We start from the raw sequence: 16,711 nt of genomic DNA on the forward strand, positions 1-16,711 counted from the left end.
TGGTACATGTGTCTTGTTTTAAAATCAAGCAGTATGTTTAGGTTAAAGATAATGTCATCTATCTCTGTAATCCCAGAGTAGCTAAGATCTAAAGGATTAATTAAATCTTACTGAAGTATGTGTGGGAGTGGTAGAGGATCACATTAGGACGGCCTTACTAGCAATTCTGATGAAACTTTTTACATGAGAACACAGATGATCACTTACAATAAAAAAGTTTGCAATTGTCATTTCAATGACACTTACTGAAAAAGGGTACCATAATTCTTACAATTCACAGACTTAGTTTTGATAATTTGATAAAAGTGTACCTATAGAGATCCTTAGACTTAGTTTAGCAACTCTGATCTACAAAGTAGAAAACTAAGGTTTATGTCCTTAGTTCACCTTTATCTAGCATATATTCTTAAAAACATCAGTATTTCTTAAAATAGCATTTACAGAAAAAATAATTGCTATAGGTAGACTTGTGACCCCCCCCCCCCACCAAATTCATATGCCAAAGTCCTAACTCCTCTGTATCTCAGAAGGTGACTATACTTGGAGACGGGGATTTTACAGATGTAATCAAGTTAAAATGAGGCCATCAGGGTGGACCCTAATCCAATATGACTGGTGTCCTTATTAGAGGAAGAAATTTGGATATAGACACAGAAGAATAATGACATAAAGACACAGGGAAAAGAACATCTACAAGGCAAGGAGGGAGGCTTGGAATAGCTCCTTCCTTCGTGGCTCTCAAAGGAAACCAACCCTGCCAACAACTTGATCTCAGACTTCTAGCCTCCAGAACTGTGAGAAAATAAATTTCTGGTGTTTAAGCCACCCAGCCTGTGGTACTTTATGACAGCAGTCTTGGCAAACTAGTCTACCACTGTTATTATTATTTAATAAAAATGAATAATGTTTAAAATCATTTTTCAAATCTTCTACACAAACTGGTTACAACTGACTTCCAACTTCTACTCCTCCCATTATTGCGTGTGTCATTCAAATGCTGTATACTTTTGGTGTGGATCATTTAAAAATAGTCAAAGAATCCAATTCTGAATATATCCTGATTCTGTTTAAAGGGATATTTTCACACAAATGAAGGTGGGTATGTAGTGTTTAATTTGATAAAAAAGCTTTATACAGTCAGTTCTCTGTATCCATGGACTGAAAGTATTTTTTAAAAAGTTATGTACATAACTGACAAGTACTTTGTGGCTAGGCCTACAACGGCTATATCTGTACTAAACACAAACATACGTTTTTCTTGTCATTATACCCTAAACAATACATTATAACAACTACTTACATAGCATTTAACACTGGACTGACTATTAAAAGCAATGTAGAGATGATTTAAAGTATATAGGAGGATGTGTATAGATTGTATGCAAACACTACTCCTAATTTTGCATTAGGGACTTGAGCATCTGCAGACTATGGTATCAGCTGGGGGTCCTGGAACCAATCCTCCATGAATACTGAGGGACTATTATATATATATAATTATACATATATAATATATATATAATTATTATACATATAATATATACTTTATTATATATAATTATATAATATATATAATAAAAATATATATTTTAAACGAAGGAGAAATAGTTTACCTACATTTATTTTTAGAGCAATAAACATCAAATGTTAACGAACCAAAAACTTAAAGCATATCAAACATAAAGAACTTCAAAGCTATTTAATTTTGTCTGAATTTTAAGAATATGGGCTTCTGCTACTGGCCAAGATGGAATAAAGTATTTACCCTCTAGTAGCAAGAAACTAAAACCTGCACAAAACATATGAAACAATGGTTTTCAAGACATTGTCTATTAGGCAAAAAAGGACAGTGATCCCTGAGTGGCAAGAACAAATGATGTGACCTCCATGATTGTCCAACTTACTGCCTTGGGAGAGAGTCCAAGCTGTAGAGTAAGGAGGAGGAACCCAGGAGGAGCCCAGCAGACTCTCTGAGGTGAGGAAATGGAGTTGAGTGTCCAGAGAGACAAAGGCAACCAGAGTTCACAAGGCAGAGTACTAGAGAGGAGAGAGTTATATACAGAAGAACCTAGGAGACTGACAGAAGGTCTCCTTGAGTCTTCAGTGGAGTACTGATGGTACATACAAATGAGGAAACTACAGAGGTCAGGGAAAGAAGCACTTGAAGGGATTCCAAGAAACAGTATCCAAAGTCAACACAGGGGAAGGAAAAATGTACTTGTGGTACATTACTCAAGGTAGAATGATAAGTTAAATATGCATACTATAAACTAGCCACTAAAATAACAACTGTGAGATAAAAAATGGAATTATGAAAATATGCTCAATCCCAAAACACACAGAAAAAGGAAACAAAGAACAGAGAAGACAAAAAAGATTTGAATTCACACCGAACACACTTAATAAGACCAAGAAATGAAACCATGTCAAGCAACTTAGTTATGCTGGGAAGTAACTTAGTGCTGCTTAGTAATAATTCTGTGAGAAGTGCACTTTTGCCTTAATAGCAAGTAAGAGAAAATTGAAGAACAAATGTTGACACTATCAGTAATATCTTCAGCAGTAACCAAGAAAAAGTTCAAAAGACACATTGTAAGTTAACTGAAGATCGTATCTCTTTAAAAGAACTCACTATAAATTGTTTTAAAACGTATACATAGCTCAATTATTAATTTCCTCTTCCATAAAAAAAAAAAGGCCACAGTAAGGGAGAGTGATGAGGAGGAAGAGAAAGAAAGGTGAAAAAATACAGAAAGGGAGGAGAGAACAAAGAGAGAGGGAGAAAGAGATCAATTGATTCCAGGCTGGAGGGTTTAACATGAACATATGCTTGTCTTTAAGACTCATCATGGGGTAAACTTATCAGACATAATCATGTAAAATCCCCATATTACTAAGATGACAAATACTCTTTTTTATAAAATAAAGAGCTTAAAAACCATCTAAAAATCTTCACTGGAATTTGGCATGAGTAATCAAATTAATTAAGATGTGTTGTTAAAGTACACGAATCATAAGAGATATTGAAATCTGTTACATTGGGGGTTTGCGGCAAAAGTGACTATAATTACCTTTATCAGTTAAAGACATTACCCTTTAAGATCAAGAGGCTTTAAATCCATTCATTCTCCAAGTAAAAATAGTGGTAATAGCCTAATTAACCTTTATCCCTTTGAAGTTCATCCTTGGAGACAGCATCAGCACAGGCATCAAAGTACTTCTGTAGAGTATCAACTTGTCTACATAGGATATCTCTAAAGGTTTCCATTTCAGCCAATTTCTCACGTAAGCTGTGGCCTTTCTGCAAAATACAAAAAGAGGGGATGTGATCCAAGTTTATAAAACAGTAATTTATTCAGTCCTACAGTATTTTACCATATTTTAAGGCCAACATCTTACTAATGAAGGCAATGGGGTAAGGAGAGTGGTCAAGCTCAATGCAATACTCACAGGTATTAACTCGAAGCCGACTAACAGTGGCTAGACAGTGATAAGCATGAAGGAAGTAAGAGCAAAGAAGCCTGACAATTTTCTCACATAAAATTGAGTATTTTCAAATTACTGTCATTGTGAGGAAAAATAGTGAAAGACTTTGAAATGAGCAAAAATATTACTAGATGCCCTTTCAAGGAATGGTGTGTGTCATCTGTAGCACCTTTAGCACTTCTGGAACCCTTAGGTTGTTGTCTGATCAGATAGAAGTCTCTGACTTCATTACATTTGATCGATTTTATAACTCTTTAAGTAACAGAAAACTAAGAGTTATGTAAATGATTCTTGTCAACAGATATGCAAATAAACTTTGTTCAGTGGAGATACACTAGTTACTAATTTATGGATATTGAACAATTCTGCATATATTAGCAAAATCATTTTGGCATTCTTAAGATTCTCCCTTGAACCAAATTTTTTCTTTACATCTTATCTGTTAATGAATGAAACAAAATCTTTGATATGTTCATCTTATATTTGTATGAACCATAAATTTTACCCCCTAAAAACTACTGTGTAACAACTTCAAATAAATTATATTGTAGCAAAGTTCTTTCAAAAAACTACCAAGTAAGTTCTGTTCACAACACTCAGTACTAAATTCAATTTATGAGGTCTTCACTTAAAAACATTCAAAACTACAAACCTTGAATGAAGAGGTGGATGTTGCAGAATAGCCACTTGCCCCAGACACCAGTGATACCATTGAGCCATGTCGACGCAAACTAGATTCAGATCCATAACCAGATTCAGTCTAAAAAAGAAAGAAAACTATATGAAAAAGAAATAAAAAATACTTAATCAAGAAAAAAACTGCAACTATGTGTGGTATCAGATGTTAATTTATAATCGTTTCACTAGATATATATGTGTCTGTATATAATCATTATGTTGTACACTTTAAATAAAAGGTTCTAAGTTAATTATACCTCAATAAAACTGGAAAACACTTAAAAGTTTTTCTATAAATTATTAATATTATTATAAAAATTGGGTAGAACAAGTACAAAAAAGTAAAAATAGGAGGTGGGCTAAGAAGTCTTGAACTACTTTTAATTCTCTTCATATAACAAAGAAATAAACAGTAAGTTTTTAAAAAAGAGGACAATGTCCAATAATATTTCTCCTTAAGTTCTTAAAAAAGGGTTTTATTTATTTTTAGAAAGGAGGGACGAAGAAAGAGAGGAAGTATGTGAGGTTGTCTCTCACATGCCCCCAACTGGGGACCAGGCCAGCAACCCAGGCATGTGCACTGACCTGGAATCAAACCTATGACCTTTTGGTTTGTGGGAAGATGCCCAACGCACTGAACCACACCAGTCAGGGCTGTAATACAGTGGTACCTTGGTACTCATCATTAATTCGCTCCAGAACTTGTGATGAGTGCTGAACTATTCCCAAGCTGCCATGAGATTGACACATCGACCTCTGTTTTATTGCAAGAAAAGGGCACTGAGTTGCAAGCAAGTGGCCAAGTTCTAAAACATTTTTTTCTCATCAAAATGCAAAAAGTACAGTATTTGTACCGCATTATGTCTGTATTTCTTTATAGTACTATTTCTAATGCTGTCACTTATCACTGTCTCAATGAAGCCTCTTTTATTACATCAGGCAATTCGCCTCTGTATTTTCAACCATTTTTAACATATCACAATTATTATAGCATTTATCATTCAATTATATTTACATTTTATAATTATTATTGAACTTGGTTCTTCTGGAAGAAGACTGCATCTTTTTCATTTTTGTGGCCACCTCAACAGTTTATGTCACAAAGTTACTGATTTTGCCGATGTATTAAGTAATCACACAATGGAAAATAATCAACCTCCTGGATGTTGGAGCACACTCAGACTTGACACTATAATAATACTTTTATCTAATTTTGATGAAGTTGGTACTCTTCAGAGCATCAATATTATATTCCACCCTGAAACCTGCTCAAGTATTTTAGATCTCTGATTACTTTCTATTGCTATTTTGTAAAGTACTGTGTATGGTTTTAGTCCTAGTCCCTAAACTTAAAGAGGTAAAATAACATCTAATCATTTTTTTGGTATCATACACCTACTATAAAACTCAACTATCTAATTAAAATAGTAGTTGTTTTAGGTTACTTGATTTTTCAAGATTAAGATCAGGAATCATTAAAATTCAGTAACAATGGATTACAGAAAATATTCCCATTGACATTTTATATCTTGTGTGCTCTATTTCCTGAAAATCCATTACATTTCCTATACAGGTATTAGTTTATCGCCGACATCATTCCAACTGCACGATGTTCTTTTAGGTACAAGAACATTAAACTTTTATACTGACTTCATAAATGAAATTATATTATTTTTATGTAAATAATATTAACACTAGTTTAAAACATTTTTCAGTTCAGTATCACTTCATTTAACTTAAGTTTAATACTCTAGGAAGAATGAGGAAGAGGAAGTGAGAAGGACAAAGGAGAAAGAATCCATAACAAAAATAGCAAAACAACTCATAAAAAAAATGAGTATCTTCAGGCAAAGACACTAGAAATTTATCCGTGTGAAAACAAGCATCCTCATAAAATTCAAACTTCAGCATATACAAGTCACCAAAGTGAAACTGCCATACTATAATGATGCTTGTTTACAAAACATTCTACTATAAAAGGTACTGCAGTATCTTAACACTTAATTTACTAACAAATTACATGTAAACAAGACTATATGGAATCTAACTCCTTCTCCAAGATGTGTATTATTATACACCACTCCGCATCTCAAAGCAATGTCTTTAGCAATGAAGCAAGTATTTTGGTACCAGGAAAGCATGTACTTTATTGTATGCAAATTATACCTCAATAAAATTTATTTATTTATTTTAAAGGCACAGCTACTATGTAACAAAAGAAAGCTGGCCAGGGTACAGTAGGGGCGTTGACCACAAAGAGGAACAAAAAATTGGGGGGTGGGGGACAGCAGGGAGTGTGTAGGTAACAATTGTCAATACTAAACTGTCCAATTAAAATAGATACATTTTAAAAAAGATTTTATTTATTTATTTTTAGAAAGGGAATGGAGGGAGAAAGAGAGAGAGAGAGAGCGAGAGAGAAACATCAATGTGCGGTTGCTGGGGGCCATGGCCTGCAACCCAGGCATGTACTCTGACTAGGAATCGAACCTGCGACACTTTGGTTTGCAGCCCCAGCTCAATCCACTGAGCTACTGCCAGCCAGGGCTTTAAAATAGATACATTTTAAGAATGTTAAATTATATCACAACAACATAGAGAAAGAAATAAAGATAAGCTTGTTTAAATACAAAAGAATCTACCAAAAGAAAATTCTAATTACAATAATCATACAGTTTACAAAAAGTAAGACTTTCTATCAAATAATGTCCTGGAACAAACATACTGAGAAGGGTGGTTCTTTAACTAAAATGGCTCTAGTTTCTTACTATTTGTGACAATAACACTTTCTAAGTGTAGTGTTTCAACATTTTAATTGAACTGGTTTGGTAATGTTTTCATTGGATTTAAATATACAAAACTGGAATTAGAAGTAAGAATTCATCTGTAGTAGGTTAAAAATATAAGGTGCTTCAGAAGTAACACCTCAGATACCTGTGTGTCATACATTTCTAAACAAAAATTAATCTGAATTCTCCGTTTAAATATAAATGACCCTATAATTTACAATCAATATTTATTGTTTATTTGAAAAAGTTCAAAACCAATGTGAAGTTTAAAATCTAATGACTCTACCTGCTTTATTTCCTGCTTTTCCTACCTACTCATTTCCTGCTTTAATATCAATGTCTTAAACAGCAAATCAAACTTCAAGATCTTGAAACAAAAATAAACACTACAAAGCTTCAGTAAGTATGTCTTTACTTCTTATATCCTTGTCTATTTATTTCAGGTTTCATTACTTCAAAAAAGTAATATCTCCTTACAACAAAGACATAGAACAAAACTCTACCATAGTAATATTGACATTTTCCGCAACTGGAGTAAATAAATGTTGAGGCCAAGAGTTTAGTATAATTGTGTTTCTACTTTTAATAAAGTTTCACTTAAATAAATTCTACTATAAATTATATAAATCATTCCAAGGAAAAATAAAATATACCAATTCCATTGTTACTGAATTTAAATAATGAATCATTTTGTCATTATTTCAGCCAGTAATTGCACTAAGACAACTTTAAATATAAATAAGTGTTTTAACAGATATATACACACACACACACACATAAATGAATCCTCACTGTTTAAAAAGTAGTCATTCTAGAAATGCCCATAATTGTACAAATGCTTCTTCATTGTGTAAAACATTCCTAATGGTCTTACCACAACATTTTGTGTAATTTTATGACAAAGCTACAAAATGAAGCTACCTGAAATCAGTTTCAGAATAAAAATTAAATAACTGTCTCATTCTTTAAAGGAACAGTTTCAAAATGTTTAATTAAGCTTGACTGGCTTTCTTATTTATGCAACATGGCTCTTCAGTTTTGAGTTTCTCCCCAAAATCTATCAACAAAGGTTATCAATATCTTTCAATGTTTTATAAGAATCACTCCATTTCTGAGCATTTATTTACTATTATTAAAAAAATTAACCATAGCATTCCTGCAATAGGTAACATGTACAGTTTATTTCAAAGTTGATAGAGCACACAAACATGTTTTTTTAAATTATATTAATTCATGGGCATTTACATAATACTTGAGTGGCAAGGGGCAGCCTTGCCTCAAGATTCAGTATTTATAAAATAAACGGTGGGGCTGAAAATAATTCTAAAAGAGAAGTTGTAAAACTATTCTGAAAAGTGGCAAAATGCTGTTGATACATTTATTTTGGCTTCCCAAAATGTCCAGTTTAAAAGCAACAATACTCATCCTGAATTTATAACATCTGCTTTTTGAAGTCAGAGTGGATGAGGGAAGCAGGGATGAAAATGGGAAAACATTATTTTACGGTCACAACTGATACAACTCGTAAATGTTCTTAAAATTATAAGATGCTTTTGAATCTTATTGGTATGATTTTTATGGATAATACTTCATAGGCATGCTGGCTTTTTAAAAATCCCACTCACTCTTCCACCAGAAAATAGAAGTTGAGCTTACTTACAATCTCTAATCTCCAATGTAGTATTTAGAAAATACCAAATTCTATCTAAAATTAATGAGAAATTCCAATGCAGTTAATGCAGGAATATTTTTCTCTTTCAATATATCTGCTTTAAGCTCTGCCATATGAATTGCTATGTAAAAACTTTCCCAAATTGTGAGTTTGTAAGCAATATTCCTGAATGTGTTTTGCATAAATATAAAGGGCCATTTTGACTCACTAAAACATTTAGTGAATACGTCCTATATAGAACAGGGTTTACTTTTAAATACTACAGTAATGAAACCACACCTCTTTGTTACAATATTGCTCTTTATTTAAAAAAAGTTAAAATAGCACAGTCTTTTGGCCACTAGAGGGGGTCAGTAGCATTTTCCAAATGACAGTATACTCACACTACCTGGAAAGTTGATACTACTGTTGGTCAAAGAACAAGAGTAACCTTAGTTTAGACTAATTGTTTTACATTTACCTGTATCCTCTGTATCTTAACTTTTTGAGAAAAACGAAAAACATAATAAATCAATGTAGTTCACAAGTTATGAACTTAATAAAATACCAAAAATGACTAAAAACTGATTTGAAAAGAAAACTCCCATATTAATCTACTATTCTATACATTCTGTTAATCAGCCCATCCACACTTCAAAGCAGTGGTATAAAATATGGCAAAAAGACTGGCTTATATTTTTAATGACACCTAGCTTTTGAAAAGCTGATTATTTCTCCTAGTAATATTCTCCAGCAAGAAATACAGAAAGAGAGACAGAGAGAGAGAAATGAACTTCCTCAGTGTCAAAAATTAGTTATTAATGGCATAGTTCCCTCACTCCCAAACTATACTGTATTTTTCCACTTTAATTATGGAAAAAGAAAAATACAAGATTAAATGGTTAACATAAGAACAATAAAGTATTTCCCCAAAACTGAAATTCTGAAACCTGTAATAAAATCAAATAAGCTTGCTGTGTTGTGAGCATCCATACATCTATCTTCAATATTATTTTTAAAATATATTTTATTATTATGCTATTACAGTTGTCCCAATGTTTCCTCCTTTGCCCGCTTCTACCTGGTACCCCCATTCCCTCCAGCAATCCCACCCCCTTGTTCATGTCCAAGGGTCATGCATGTAAGTTCTTTGGCTACTCCATTTCCTATACTGTTCTTTACATTCCCCTGTCTACTTTGTACCCACCAATTTGTATTTCTTAATCCCTGCAACTTTTCCCTCATTCTCTCCCTTCTTCCTCCCAATGGACAACCCCCCAAATGATCTCCATATCTACAATTCTGTTCCTGTTCTGCTTGTTTGCTTAGGGGTTTTTAGATTCAATAGTTCATAGTTGGGAATTTATTAGCATTTTACTGTTCATAATTTGCATCTTCTTCTTTTTTCTTAAATAGGTCCTTTTAACGTTTCATATTATAATGGCTTGATGATGGTGAACTCCTTTGCCTTGTCTGGGAAGCACTTTAAGAGCTGCCCTTCTAAATGATAGTTTTGCTGGATAGAGTGATCTAGACTGCAGGTCCTTGCTTTTCATCGCTTTGAAAACTTCTTGCCAGTCCCTTCTGGTGTGCAAAGTTTCTTTTGAGAAATCAGCTGAGTGTCTTATGGGAACTCTTTTGTAAGTACTTGCTTTCTCTTGCTGCTTTTAAGATTCTCTCTTTATCTTTACCCTTTGGCATTTTAATTATGATATGTCTTGGTGTGGTCCTCTTTGCATTCATCTTGTTTGGGATTCTCTACGCTTCCTGGACTTGTATGTTCATTTCCTTCACCAAATTAGTTTTCTTTCATTATTTTTTCAAAAAGTTATCAATTTCTTGCTCTTTCTTTTCACCTTTCGGCACCTCTACAATTCAAATACTGGTATGCTTGAAGTTGTCCCAAAGGCTCCTTAGGTTATCCTTGTTTTTTTTTTTTATTTTATAAAATATATTTTATTGGTTATGCTATTACAGTTGTCCCATTTCCCTCCCCTTTATTCCTCTCCACCTTGTACCCCAACCCACATACATTCCCTCCCCTGCAGCTCCTGTCCATGGGACATACCTGTATGTTCTTTGGATTCTATATTTTCTATACTATTCTTAACCACTCCCTGTCTATTTTGTAGCTACTATTTAGCTTATTCCCTGTGCCTTTCCCCCCATTTTCCCCCATCCCCTTCCCACTGATAACCCTCCATGTGATCTCCATTTCTGTGATTCTGTTCCTATTCTAGTTGTTTGCTTAGTCTGTCTGTTTTTTTAGGTTCAGTTGTTGATAGCTGCAGTTTGTTGTCATTTTACTGTTAATAGTTTTTTATCTTCTTTTCCTTAAGTAAGTCCCTTTAACATTTCACATTGTAATGGCTTGGTGATGAACTCCTTTACTTTGTCTGGTAAGCACTTTAGCTGTCCTTCCATTCTAAATTATAGCTTTGCCAGATAGAGGAATCTTGGATGAAGGTCCTTGCCTTTTATGACTTCAAATACTTCTTTCCAGCCACTTCTTGCTGGTAAGATGTAAGTTTCTTTTGAGAAATCAGCTGATAGTCTTAAGGGAACTCCTTTGTATGTAACTGTCTCCTTTTCTCTTGCTGCTTTTAAGATTCTCTCCTTATCTTGAATCTTGGGTAATATAATTATGATGTGCCTTGGTGTATGCTTCCTTGTGTCCAACTTTTTTATGTCTCTCTGGGCTTCCTGGACGTCTATGTCCTTTGCCAGATTAAGGAAGTTTTCCTTCATTATGTTTTCCAAATAAGTTTTCAATTTCTTGCTCTTCTTCTTCTCCTTCTGGCACCCCTATGATTCGGATGTTGGAATCTTTGAAGTTGTCCCAGAGGTTCCTAAGACTCTCTTCATTTTTCTGAATTCTTGTTCATTCTGTTTTGGTCGAATGTTTATTTCTTCCTTCTGCTCCAAATCACTGATTTGAGCCCCAGTTTCTTTCCCTTCAGTGTTGGTTTCCAGTACATTTTCCTTCATTTCACCTTGTATAGCCTTCACTTTTTCCTCTATTTTGTGACCATACTCAATCATTTCAGTGAGCATCCTAATTACCAGTGTTTTGAACTCTGCATCTGATAGGATGGCTATCTCTTCATAACTTAGTTGCATTTTTTTCTGGAGCTTTGATCTCCTCTCATTTGGGCCATGATTTTTTGTCTCGGCAGGCCTGTTATGTAGTAAGGGGTGGAGCCTTAGGTATTCTCCAGGGCAGGGCAAACCATGTTGCTGTGTTGTGATGCTGTATGTGTGGAAGAAAGGGTCTGAGAGGGAACTGTGCCGCTTGCTCTGCTCTCTGCCAGCTACCCGTCACTTCTTCCACTACACACAAGCAAATTGGGCCCTTCTGGTGCTGATTCCTAGGTGGGTGGTTTTGTGTACATTCTAGGACCCTGTGGACCTCTCCAATGAATTCTCCTATGAGTCTGGGGGTTCTCCCTGCCACCTCAACCCCCACAGCTTTTTTCAGTCCGAGGTTTTAAGACTTTATTTTCCCGTACTGGAATCCAGGATTGCATGGTCTATTTTGCTCCCAAGTTGTGCCTCCTAGTTTATCTGCACATGAATGTGGGACTGCCCAGTCCACCAGCTACTGCCTTGCCACAAGTCTTCTCTACCCTGGCTGTCCATCTCCACCCCTCCTACTGGTCTGGATGAAGATTTCTTCTTTAACTCCTTGGTTGTATGACTTCCATACAGTTCAATTTTCTGGCAGTTTGGGTTGTTTTTTGTTTTTGAATTTGTTGTCCTTCTTTTGGTTATGGGAGGAGGCACAGTGTATTTACCTATGCCTCCATCTTGGCTGGAAGCGGATTCTTTTTTTCTTCTTGCTGCTATGATTGACTATTTTCTTCTTCGTTATGTTCCAAATCGTTGATTTGAATCTTGGTTTCATCCACTCCACTGTTGGTTTCCTGTAAATCTGTCTTTATTTTACTTAGTGCAACCTTCATTTCTGCCTGGGTCTTTTTTATGCTGTTGAAGTACCCAATGAGTTCCTTGAGAATCCTAATAACCAGTGTTTTGAACTCTGCATCCACCAGACTGCTTACCTCCATTTTGTTTAGTTCTTTTTCTGGAGTTTTGTTCTGTTCTTTCACTTGGGCCTTACTTCTTGGTCTCATTTTGGCAGCCTCCCTGTTTGTTTCTATGTATTAGATAGAACTGCTTTGATTCTCCATCTTAGTACCATAGCCTATTGAAGAAAAACACTTCTGTAGGTTGGTTGAGGCAGAACCTTAAATAATGGACAGGTTGGGGCAACCTGTGTGAATCAGGCTAATTGAGATTCCAACATGGTGTTGCTATTCTTCAATCTGTGTTGGGGAGGGTTCAGAAAAGGGGCAATGCTGCTGCCTGACCTCTGGAGTTCTGTCTGGGAGGAAACTGTCCCCCAGCACACACCCCAATGCCAGACACTTCTATTATTTCCTCTATGCCACTATGCCCTTCCAGCTGCTGCCCCAGTGCTGAAGCCCAGAGGGAGTGAGTCTACGTGAATGCTAAGTCTGTTTTGGGCCCTTTAAGAGGAGATTCCTGAGACTCCTGAAGTTTCTTCTGCTACCCAAACTGCATTCATTTTTATAGCCAGAAGTTATGGGGACTTATATTCCTGGCACTGGAACCTGAGGGTGGGTGGGTCTGGGATCCCTCATTCCCAGGTATCCCTCCCAATTTTTATCCACCACTTGTGGGTGTGGGACCATCCATTCCACATCTCCCAGAGCATCTCTCTGTCTCCACCACCCCCTACCTGTCTGGACGAATGTGACTTCTTCGATTCCTTGGTTGTTGGACTTCCATACAGCTCAATTTTCTAATGATTCTGGGTGATATTTCTTTTGTAGTACAGTTGTAATTTTTGTTGTGGTTATGTAAGGAGGCAAGTCATGTTTATCTATGCCTCTACTTTGACTGGAAGTCTTTCAGTATTATTATTTTAAAGCATACCAGGACAATCAGCAGAACAAATTCATCAATAGGGTTATGATTTAAAATACTGTAAACTGCAATGGCAACAGTTTTATTCTTGTTTAGGTCAATATAACAAAATATTTGACTTAATATTTGAAACTGTACTTGAATAATGATTAAAATAAAATTAGAGAGGAAGAAAATATTTGGTACAATTTCATACTTGGAATTATTAAAAATCTCATCTATTTAGCTTTTCAAATAGTTATGGATCTCCCTAAAGAATCAGTAGCCGCTGAAATAGGAAGAACACAAGTATAAGAGTGAGAAAACAGTTTCTAATATCACTTTAACCACTACAGAGAATAAGACAAGTTGGTCATCTTAAATTCCTGAGCTCAGCTTTCTTATTTTTAAAATGATATGGCTGGTTTAATACTATAGTTCTCCACACTAAACCTAAATACCCAAAGCTTAGGTTAAAAATGTTTAAATCCAATGGAGTCCAAGTGTAAGGCAGTTCTTTGTTGAATCAGATGGAAAGATAATTCACTCAGAAAACTAACATTTATCATGTATAGATGCGGAGAGATTCAATCCACAATGATTTCCAGGGACTGCAGCATCTCATAAATCAAGTATATTCAAGTAAGAAAATGGTATTAAAGAGGATTTTATCATATTCTGTCTAAATAAAACCCAAAGGCAATACAATTAACTTCACTGAGTAGAATAGTTACTTACTCTAAAGATACTTTTCTCAGATCATATTAAGAAACAGAATATTTTCTCAAATTAGTTCTAGAGAGCTTTTTCTTTCCTATTCAGATAGTAGTCACTCTTGTACCATGTTTTAAAAAAATAATGTAACACCTCATTTAAAAATCATTTATAGAACTTGGTTATTCATTTTGCATTTTCTTCTACTACAGCATGACATGAGCTTTCCTTTACAGACATATCTAAGTAGGCAAGATGTTACAGTGAGATGAGGCTGGAAAGGTTAAGCAGGACCTTTATCACACACCCTTGGTTAAGTGTTAAAAGAATGCAGAGGAAAATAAGACACTGCCTATCACAATTGAAAGTACTAAAACAATGCTCAAATAAAATATGGTACTGTAGAAGTAGAAGGTAACAGCAGCTCTCCCTACTCTCTCCTTGATTTCAGACCTTCCTTTCTTGTACTTATAAGTACATATGGGCTTTGGATTCCATAATATATCCTTTTATCTACTGGGGAAAATTAGTAAACTACCAAGCCCCTCCTCTGTACCCAAAGCTGTTTAAGAACCCAACCTGTGATACAAAAGATGATTCTAGAAAAGCTAAATTTAACATTCTGAAATTCAGTCTTATCTTTTTTTCATCTTTCCTCTTTTGAGGGAGCTTAGAGGTTAAACTGTCTTTTTTCTTAGTGATGTTAAAAGGAAGATGAAAAGTAAATAGATAAATCTAATGAGGCTGTATAAAAAAATGTGTTAAACAATTTTCCATCCTAGTTTTAGAAAACAAATATTAAAGGATAAGAAAGATCTTTTTTGTTTTACTTTGACAGAAGGGCTGATGAAAGAGTTCAGTAACTTTAAATGGCTATTTTATATATTCATTCCAGAGAAACACACTGCGTAAATTATAACAACAGAAACAGTAAAAGCAAATATTCAGGACACTTTGTGCCAGGTATGATGCCAAAGCTTTATGTGCAGTATTTTATTTCATTCTTTTAATAGTGTGTGTGAAATGAGTATTATCATTACACCCATTTTGCTGGTGACTTTATGCAATGTCTTCAGACTCACACAATCATGAAGGGAGCCAGGATTTAATCTCACATTCAAGTGTCCATGATATTAATCATTGCTATGCTCCTCGACATCCAAAGACTTTTGCTTCTACTTCTCTCCAGTTTGTCCCTCTCTGTATTTTCCCACTGCCATACTCTCGTTCTGGTCACTGAGTGTCTCATTTTGGATAAATTCTCCAGTTTTCAAACTGCTTTTAGTCTTGTTTCTCTTGAAATCCTTTCTAGTGTAGCCAAGCAGTCCTTCAAAAACAGACATTTAATTCTTCCTTTCCTGTTTTAAATCCTATTTGGCTCCCTATTTTTCTTAGGATCAAATCCTTACATTGCTTGTAAGATCCTGTAAGAAGTAGAAATAAAATTATACTAACTACTATCAGCCTCCATATTCACTTCTTAATCCATTACTTAAAATGTGGTTGCAACAGTATTGCTGTAATGGGGGTCTTTTGTTCTAGTATGTATTTGCTGTAAGGAGATATTACCTATTTTGATACAGTGGAACTTGAAGAAATAGACAAGGATATAAGAATCGTGCTTATAGTGAAGAAATCTTTAACACTTTGCAATACTTTTAAGTGCTTAATAATGTCAGCTACTATTGTCTCTTCATCCCCCACAAAGGCAAGATAAACCTTTCCATCTCTGGGAACACTTTCATAGGGAAAAATAAAACAGAGAAGCTAGCAGCAGATGCTACAAAATACCAACAATGATCTTTAACTTTCTTATTTTATGGTTTGCCCTAGAAAAAGGGTCAGTGCATATTTTCTTTTAGATAGAAGTTTCATGGGCACAGAATAAAAACATCATAATTCTGTTCTTTTTATGTAATTGCAAAGAGATGACAGTGACAAAACAGTTAATGTTACTTTTTGAAACTCCCTTAAATGTCCCAGTAAGAGAAAAAACAGGTTTAGTATGTTTAAGTAGTATATGCAGGATGGCTGAAATATTAAGATTGCATTTGGCTAGGGGACAGGAGCCATTAAATCTTCTTTGCAATGATCCTAAAAATAATATGTGCACATAAAACAATGGTCAGCAGATGAACATTCTTTATTACTCTGGGGCTTTGGTCCCAAACTAAACTTTCTACACTAAATATGCATTCTTTCTTATGGGTATGGGAGAAAGTGGGATTTATATCAATATCAAATATGAAAAGAAACACATAACATTGCTAGTGGAGAAAAAGCTGTAATACAGTACAGTATTATGTAAAATACATAATACACGGCACAGCATTTATGTAAAACTGTAAGGCTGTACGCATGCAAAGATATATCTGGAAGGAATCTTTACTAATGAATAGTGGTCACTTCTGTGTGGCCTAAATTTTCATTTTCATTTTTTTTGTAGTTCTATGTTAGCATTTTC

General features: G+C 34.8%; 1 protein-coding gene across 3 annotated transcripts in view; it reads right to left on the bottom strand.

Moving 5' to 3' along the window:
* Window positions 1–16,711, bottom strand: part of CERT1 (ceramide transporter 1) — a 115,306-nt gene that overhangs the window by 58,161 nt on the left and 40,434 nt on the right. For all 3 annotated transcript variants that reach the window (XM_036020431.1, XM_036020430.1, XM_028508356.2), the window contains exons 4-5: window positions 4,139–4,246; window positions 3,163–3,301 (exon numbers count right to left, since the gene is read on the bottom strand). In XM_036020431.1, the coding sequence (XP_035876324.1) occupies window positions 3,163–3,301; window positions 4,139–4,246 (247 nt within the window). The remainder of the gene's footprint in view (window positions 1–3,162; window positions 3,302–4,138; window positions 4,247–16,711) is intronic.

This window comes from Phyllostomus discolor, chromosome 3 (assembly GCF_004126475.2).
Source record: "Phyllostomus discolor isolate MPI-MPIP mPhyDis1 chromosome 3, mPhyDis1.pri.v3, whole genome shotgun sequence".
In the NCBI taxonomy this organism is placed as follows: Eukaryota; Metazoa; Chordata; class Mammalia; order Chiroptera; family Phyllostomidae; genus Phyllostomus; species Phyllostomus discolor.